Here is a 7,736-nt window from a genome sequence, read left to right as displayed (position 1 = left end):
GGGGTCCCAAGATGGAACCTTGGGGAACTCCACATGTGATACTTGTCTGCTCAGATGTGAAGTTACCTATTGATAGAAAGTGTTACACCCCAGCCCAGGGAACCGGCGTGTGACATAAGGAAAATAAAAATAAGGAAAAAAGCCCCCCCACTCCCTGCTCTTAAGGAGGACGAACCAACAAAAAACAGCTACCACGGATTTCACAACAGCCAGTCAGTTTGAGTCCCAAAAGGTAGCAGGCATCAGGGTGAGCATGGCCAAAACAACAAACAAAAACTCTAGAAATGAAATGCAGCTGGCTTACCTTCACAGAAAACCCCAAACAAAAATTACAGGTGTCTTACCTGCCTCCCTAACCAAAAACAGTAGAAAAGGTTCCCAAAGAAAAATGGCTTCTCACCCCTACCGAGTAAAAACAGTATCAACAACTATTTACAACACAGGGGGAAATCAAGACCATGACAAACTGAAACACAGGGCTTAAATACATAGAGGGAGCAATCAGGGAATGGACAACAGGAGGGAAACACAGCTGGGGCAAATCAGAACTGACGAGACAAGGAAGCGTAAACTGAACACACTGAGATAAGACAGACCTTCAAAGTAAAACAGGAAACGCATAACAGTCACGCCTAAAACAAAACACTGACAACATCGAATCGTAACAAAAGTATTTCCTGTTTTCTACGTATGTTTTGAACCAGTTTAGTACAGTTCCTGAAAGACCTGTCCAGTTCTCCAGTCGTTTGAGTAATATGTTGTGGTCAACTGTATCAAATGCTGCACTGAGATCCAGTAAAACTAGGACTGACATTTTTCCACTGTCTGTGTTCAGACATGTGTCATTGAACACTTTGGTCAGAGCGGTTTCAGTGCTGTGGTTCTGTCTAAAACCTGACTGGAAGGCATCGTAGCAGTTATTCTGTTTTAAGAAGTAACTGAGCTGTTGAGAAACTGCTTTTTCAATGATCTTACTTAAAAATGGGAGATTTGAGATCGGCCTGTAGTTGTTCATTTGTGTCTTGTCAAGACAAACTTGTTGGCAGGACATCTAAACAGCAGGAGGAGGAGTTCAGTTGACCTAAGATGTCCTCCAGGTCTTTGCTGTTAATAGGGTCAAACTGTTTCATGGTGTTTAAACAGTTTTTCGGTGGACACAGTACATATCCTGGATATTAAGGATATTATTAAAGGTGGTATTTTACATCAGTCATTGAAACTCCTCACAAATATTTACCGTGTCCTCCTAGCTGGCATCGCCACTGAAACAGGAAGATAAGAGTAACTAAGGCTCCACAGAGCTTCCTCCTGAGGATTTATAAATGACAGTTTTTGTAGTTCTTTACTGGATTCACGCTGTGAGTGAAGTGCAGACTCGCAGCTTTAGCGGGAGGGTTTAAATAAGGTCGTGACACACACAGTCCCTCATTTTCAGAAGCTCATTGATTGTGACGCGCCATGTTTGTGTCGCAGAGAGAATGTGATCGAGTCCCAGCGGAGCCGCATGGAGGAGCTGGAAGGTGCATCGGAGCTGCTGAGGGAGGAGCTGAGGAGGAAGGAGGCCGAGTATGAAGAGAGACTCCTGCAGGTCCGGCAGGAGCAGAGCTCCAAACTGAGGTACGAGCTGCTGGTTTTAAATACGAAGCCTTCCGTAAAGCTGAGCGGCGCCTCGTTCTGATGTTTCCTGTTATTTCATCAAAAATGTCGTTTATGTTTGAGTAAATGAAAATCCATCTAAATAAAACCAGTGAGAATATTTTGGTCTCAGGTTTTTGTTGGAGGGGAGCACCAGAGCCTGTTTCTCACGGTTTCAGTCCAACAGCTTTCACCGTATCAGGGCAGAAGATGAGCTCGTGCTGTGGCGAGGCGTCCGTCATTCACAATAATCGCTTTCTGTGGTCACCTCTTCACTCAAAGCTGTGCTCGAGGTCGAGGTTGTGGATGAATCTTTGTTTTTTCCTGTCAGGACGCACGTCAACAGCAACGTGACGCTGATCAAACTGCAGAAGCAGCTGGCGGTGAGATCCAACACCGTGGCCGAGCTGGAGGGGCGATACCTGCAGCTGCAGGAGGTGAGACGTTTCCTGGCCTCCTCCTCTTCCTCCCCCACCTGAAACCCTGCAGCACCAAGATCAACATCCAGTAATCACTACTGATCTTCTCTGTCTGTGAGAGAACAAATTATCGCACTTTTCTATGCAACGCTGTGACTTCAAGCGCAATCAAATCCCTCTGCAGCCAATCAGGAGAAAGATTTCTTAAGAGGGGAGGGGCTTGATTCAGTGCACAGCATTGTTTTAAACTGTGAATCATGCAGATGAGTAGGGACGAAACACCAGAGCTGGATATGATGAGCTCAAAGATCATGTGACTAACCTCCCGTTTATAATTCCACCTTATGGCACTGACACACATCTGCAGACACAGCTGGCCTGACGAGATCAACAAGACCAGGTGTCAGGTGTGTACACAGAGCGAGCTAACAGCGGCGGCGTTTGTTTTGCAGAGTCAGCAGACGCTTAAGCTCAGTCATGAAGCGGCGATGGCGAAGGTGGACGAGCTGTCGGCGGATCTGAAAAACGAGCGGCTGAAGCGCTTGGAGCTGGAGAAGCAGCTGCAGAGTGCCAGCGTCTCCAGGACGAGGATGGAGCAGGTGAGCCCGAGTCCGCTGTAGGGGTGTGCTGCTGTGCAGGTGTGGTGGCTCACCTGCCTGTGTGTGCGTTCAGCTGCAGGAGAGGATCGGCGAGCTGGAGCAGGACAGAGACCTGCTGAAGGACAGCAACGAGAAGCTGCTGAACAGGTGAGCAGAAGGGAGGCGAAGACACGCCGCGGCGCTGTGAGGGCCGTTTGTCCATGAACGTTTCAGTCTTACCTGGCCCAGGTTGACCTCCGTCACCTCCTCCTTTCGTTGCAGCGCCTTTGACGTCTCTCAGCAGGAGAAATGGCAGCTTCAGGAGCAGCGGCTGAAGCTTCAGATCTCTCAGCTGGAGACGGCGCTCAAGGCCGACCTCGTCGACAAAAACGAGATCCTCGACAAAGTCAAGGCCGAGAGAGGTACGGGTACGCCCCCTACCTGCCCATTAAGACCGCTCCGTGTCCCGTGAGAGCGCCGAGGGTGAACGTGGCGACCGATTTCCTCCCTCTGATTGTTTTTCAGACACAAACGAGAAGCTGAAAGAAGCAAATCAGAAGCTGGAGGTGCAGTTCCTGCAGCAGAAGCAGCAGCTGGAGGAACTGAACGAGCAGCTCAAGTTTTACAGTCGGGTGAGCAGATGAATCAAATCCTCTCGCCTGCTGCAGGTTTGGTGTGTGTGACATCACCGTGCTCTTCACAGGGGAGCGACTACGACGTGGCCGAACTCACCGAGGCGCTGCTGCTCGTCAAAGTGAGTGCCCGTCACACGCCGCTGCCGTCGTTACTGCGATCATACACAGCCCAGATTCAGTCTCACGTCTCGCCTTTTGTCTGTAACATCATCGTCTATCAGACACGTAAATCCCAGAGGAGTGGAGATCTGGACTTCCTGAGGGAGGCGGAGGAGGAAACGGGCGGCACCAGCATGGAAAACGCCATTAAGGAGCTGCGAGCCGCTCACGCCGAAACCATCCAGGAGCTGGAAAAGACCCGGAGCCTCCTGAGCACGGAGAGCCGGATCAGCCAAGGCTACAAGGTGGAGCAAACACACCCGCCCACTTTTATTCTTACTGTATGTAAAGCAGCAAGGGGAGGGGTCAGAGTGGAACCTGATCACGTTTGTTGTGCTGAGCAGAATCTATTTCCTTTCTTGTGGCTGCAGGCCGAGCTGGACGCCGCGCTACGCAAGATGGACGCCGACAAACTCGAGTACGAGCAGAAGCTAGAACGCCAGGCTCAGCTGCTGGACGCCAGGGCAACGAAGATCAGGAAACTGGAAGGTTCCCGCCCACCCAAGCATCCATCCAGTTCTCCTGCTGATGTTCAGTTTAAAGAATAAATGAACCGTTGATGATGAGGTTTCTCTGCTCCGCAGCTCAGCTCAGAGACATCGCCTACGGGACCAAAACCTACAGCGTCAAAGCGGACGCCACAGCCGAGGACGAGGCCGACGAATCTGGCGAAGCGCTTCACCTGGAGAGTGGAGAAAACCTGCTGGAGCTTCAGATAGTAGGCGTCACGCTGTCTGGCTCTGCCCTGCAGATGCGGGGCGAAGCTGAGCCCGCCACCTTCTGTACGTACGCTTTCTACGTGTTCGAGTTGCACGCCACACCGGTGGTGACGGGCCGCAGTCCAAAATACAACTTTACTTCTAAGTACGTGGTTAGCGTGGACGAACGCTTCCTCGACTACCTCCACCGGGGCGCGGTGAGGGTGGAGCTGCACGAAGCGCTCGGTCTGGACTGGAGGACGCTGGCGGCTGGCGAGCTTCGTCTGCAGCAGCTGCTGGAACAGGACGGGAAGGTTCACGGCAGCGTGGCGCTCGTCGGTGAGTCATTGGTCTGTGGGGGGAGGGAGAGACTGACATAAGCACAGACTGAGAGACAGCCAAAGAGCTGCTCGTGTAAAGGCTCAGGCTCACTGACAGAGTCCATGTTTCATTTGTCACACACACAGACACACACAGACAAATACAGACACACACATAGACACACACAGACACACACAGACACACACAGACACAAGAACAACACTGAACAGGTGCAGACCGACAGCGAGCAGTGAACAACCGTTACCGGGTGCATCACTAAAGTACATTATTTTGTTATTAAGTGCATGAGCAGTGTAGAGAGTCCAGTCCAGCACCACTCGGTGTGGACACACTGCAGGTCAGGGAGCTCTGAGCGAGCGGTGCTTCCAGCAGAGCGCACCGCTCTTTGGAGAGCTCGTCTATCCCGATGCTGTTCCTCCACCTTCAGAGGGAGGTGGAGGTCTGAGCAAGAAGAGACGCTTCTTTAAAAAGATGTTTAGCGCCATCTGCTGTCAGTACAGAACATGACGTCATGAGTTTGGTTGGTTGTGGCTAGCAGACTTAACATAAACTAATGTGAGTCTGTTAGCTGCAACCAACCACATGACGTTACATCTAATGTAAATTAGCCTTTATAAGGGGAGCGCCTCATGTCCGCTCTAAGCTCAAATATGTACAAGGTGAGAGTAGGGCCGAGGACACAACCTGGATATTTACCTTCCTGTGTGTCATGAGGGGCGTGTGACCCGCGAGCCAGCTCAGTGACGGCCGATCCACGCGGTCTGCGGGCTGGCGGCTGTACTTGACGGTAGACTCGGCGACTGTCGGTGATGCTCAATGAAAACGCGTCGTCAGATGAACGCTCGTGTGCAAACCTCTTTCAGGGTCGCGTGATGAGGCGCGCTGCTTCGGCTCCTTGGAGTTCTGGCTCAGGCTGAGGGTGCCCATGACGGAGACGCTGCGACTGTACCGAGAGAAGATGAAGGCGGTGAGCTTCATCATCACCCGTCATCACTCAGATACACGAGCAGGAGGATACACCCACGGTGTACACACACCTGAGCAGGTGAAGGTTCTCACTCGTGTCGTTTCTCCTCAGCCTCCGCCAACGACCGGCGACTGGAACGAGCTCTTCATCACCGTCCGCCGCTGCTCCGGCCTTCAGCCGCGAGGCTCCTGGCAGCCGAGCCCCTATGTCGTCTACAAGTTCTTTCACTTCCCCGACCACCCCACCGCCACCGTTCACAACCGCCAGGACCCCGACTTCCATGACCTCAGGTCGTACTCCGTCTCGATGGATGCGGACCTGGACCGGTACCTGAAGTCGGAGCTCCTTCAGTTCTACGTGTTCGACTACAAAGAGGAGCAGATGGACACGTACCTGGGGAAGGCCCGAGTCCCTCTGAGGACGCTGACCCACGACGAGAGCCTCACAGGTGAGTCAGGTGTTTGTAGCACACTGTTCGCCTGCAGGTGCAGCTTCAGTGTTCAGCTGCAGCGTGACCTGTTAAAATGGGGTTCTTTCTCACCGTCATTACCTGAACATGGACATACACACTTTACACTGGTTTTAAATAAACTGGACAGGCGATGTTTTCATTTTTAGCTCCTGATGAAGGCTCCAGGGTTTTCAATAAAACAGCGAAAAGTGTTTTAATGGTTTAAACGTCTTAAATCTAAAGTTAACCAAACGCCTCACACTGCTGCTGTCTGAGGAAATGTTTCAGGATCAGCTCGATGAGGTGTGAGTGAGCACGTGTAACCTGCTCTGCTCCCTCAGGTGTGTTTTCGCTGGCCGATCCCTCTGGACTCCCTGCCGGGAACATCGAAGTGACTCTGAAGTGGAAGGTCTCCTACATCCACCCGATGGACGCCATGGAGGACGAGCCCAGGTTTACTCCTGTGGAGGAAGCGTCAGAGGCCAAACAACAGCCGGAGGGCAAGGAGGCCCGCCGCCATCGCGCCGAATCTCGGGTGAGGTCATCCAGATGACCCAAACATAAATGATAAATTTAATAATGGCCTGAAAATGTTTTCGATTTTTTTCTCCTTTTCTGCGAATTTAAACACAACAATCGAGCGATTCCCATAATTCCCTGAGGAGCCTGTTCCTCCTGAAGGCTGTGGCCTTCCTGTGGCTTCAGCAGATGTTCACCTGTGACTCGGTCCAGGTGTGCTCTTCCCTCACCTCTCTGGATGCTTCCCCCTTCAGGCCCCGCTGCCCAAACCAAGACTGAAGACTCAGATGAAGGGAACGCCACCTGCCAAAAAAGTCACATTTGTAGAAGGGACAGCCGCCAACCAACAGGTGAGAGGCACTGCCTCTGTCAGGTGATCAGAGAGGGAGGAGTTTACCTGCAGCTCAGCAGGTGCATTCAGGGCTCAGGTGGAGATCGGATAAAACAACACGTGGAGTTTGATGTTTTTCTGTTTTTCCTTCTTTCAGCTGGACGCGCCGAGCTCAGCGGCCCGGGAGGCGGAGACTCTACCTGCAGCACCTGTACAGGTAACCTGCACACACACTCCAGGTAGAAACCATCACCCCAACTCTCTTTAAAACAGGTTTGACCTTATAAGGAATCAATAATTAATGGTTTACCTGCATTCCCTACCTGTCCTCACCTGTCCCCCACCTTTTTCAGGTTTTGTCCAAAGGTGCCGGAGAGGAAGAGGACGATGAAAGAGAGTCTGACGTCTCTGAAGGACAGCTGGTCACAGGGAGCGCTGCGTCGTACTCTGATGACTCTGAAATCTCTGAGGAAATCATCGAAGGTCCGTATCGACTATGGGACTCGCCCACAGTCGATCATTGTGTTTGATTTTCTGCCTCTTGTTAAATGTGTGACGTGTCCCACACTGAAGCTCATCCACACCAATAAAAACGGAGAATCATTAGAAAATGTCCTAATTATGACATCATCACTGAAATCATGACTGAAAACTATAAACGAAAAAAATAAAAGTTAAAAACTGATCAAATATAAACTCAAGAAAATAATTCAAATTTAAAGCTGAAATAGTTTAAAGTGCAAAAACTCAGAACTTATCTAAAAACAAGTTTACAGAGAAAAACATCAAAAAAACAAAACGTGAGAAGAATTGTGACAAATTTGTGGTTTAAACGGTGAAAAGAGCAAAAGTGTCGACGCTGGTTTCTTCTTCTTCCTGTCCAGATGTGGAGGACGTCCGAGCAGCTGCAGAGGCTCAGTCTGACAGCGATGACTGCATCGTGCCCGGAACGGCCACGGCGAGGAAGGTGAGGAGGAGGAGCGCGCGTGTGTGTGTGTGTGT

The 7,736-nt window shown here is 51.0% G+C and overlaps 1 protein-coding gene across 1 annotated transcript in view; it reads left to right on the top strand.

The window, feature by feature from the left end:
- The window catches only part of rpgrip1l (RPGRIP1 like), an 18,416-nt gene that overhangs the window by 4,560 nt on the left and 6,120 nt on the right, over positions 1-7,736 (top strand). The window contains exons 6-22 of the mRNA XM_013913837.1: positions 1,474-1,617; positions 1,967-2,072; positions 2,507-2,653; positions 2,727-2,800; positions 2,915-3,054; positions 3,158-3,264; positions 3,336-3,386; positions 3,489-3,671; positions 3,798-3,915; positions 4,011-4,463; positions 5,330-5,433; positions 5,545-5,881; positions 6,226-6,419; positions 6,658-6,753; positions 6,892-6,951; positions 7,088-7,217; positions 7,619-7,701. Coding sequence (XP_013769291.1) covers positions 1,474-1,617; positions 1,967-2,072; positions 2,507-2,653; positions 2,727-2,800; positions 2,915-3,054; positions 3,158-3,264; positions 3,336-3,386; positions 3,489-3,671; positions 3,798-3,915; positions 4,011-4,463; positions 5,330-5,433; positions 5,545-5,881; positions 6,226-6,419; positions 6,658-6,753; positions 6,892-6,951; positions 7,088-7,217; positions 7,619-7,701 — 2,527 coding nt within the window. The remainder of the gene's footprint in view (positions 1-1,473; positions 1,618-1,966; positions 2,073-2,506; positions 2,654-2,726; positions 2,801-2,914; positions 3,055-3,157; positions 3,265-3,335; positions 3,387-3,488; positions 3,672-3,797; positions 3,916-4,010; positions 4,464-5,329; positions 5,434-5,544; positions 5,882-6,225; positions 6,420-6,657; positions 6,754-6,891; positions 6,952-7,087; positions 7,218-7,618; positions 7,702-7,736) is intronic.

Source organism: Pundamilia nyererei, unplaced genomic scaffold (genome assembly GCF_000239375.1).
Source record: "Pundamilia nyererei isolate P.nyererei 1_Seehausen unplaced genomic scaffold, PunNye1.0 scaffold00154, whole genome shotgun sequence".
NCBI lineage: Eukaryota > Metazoa > Chordata > Actinopteri > Cichliformes > Cichlidae > Pundamilia > Pundamilia nyererei.
The sequence above is the reverse complement of the archived record's forward strand: the minus strand, read 5'-3'. Positions and strand labels throughout refer to the sequence as shown.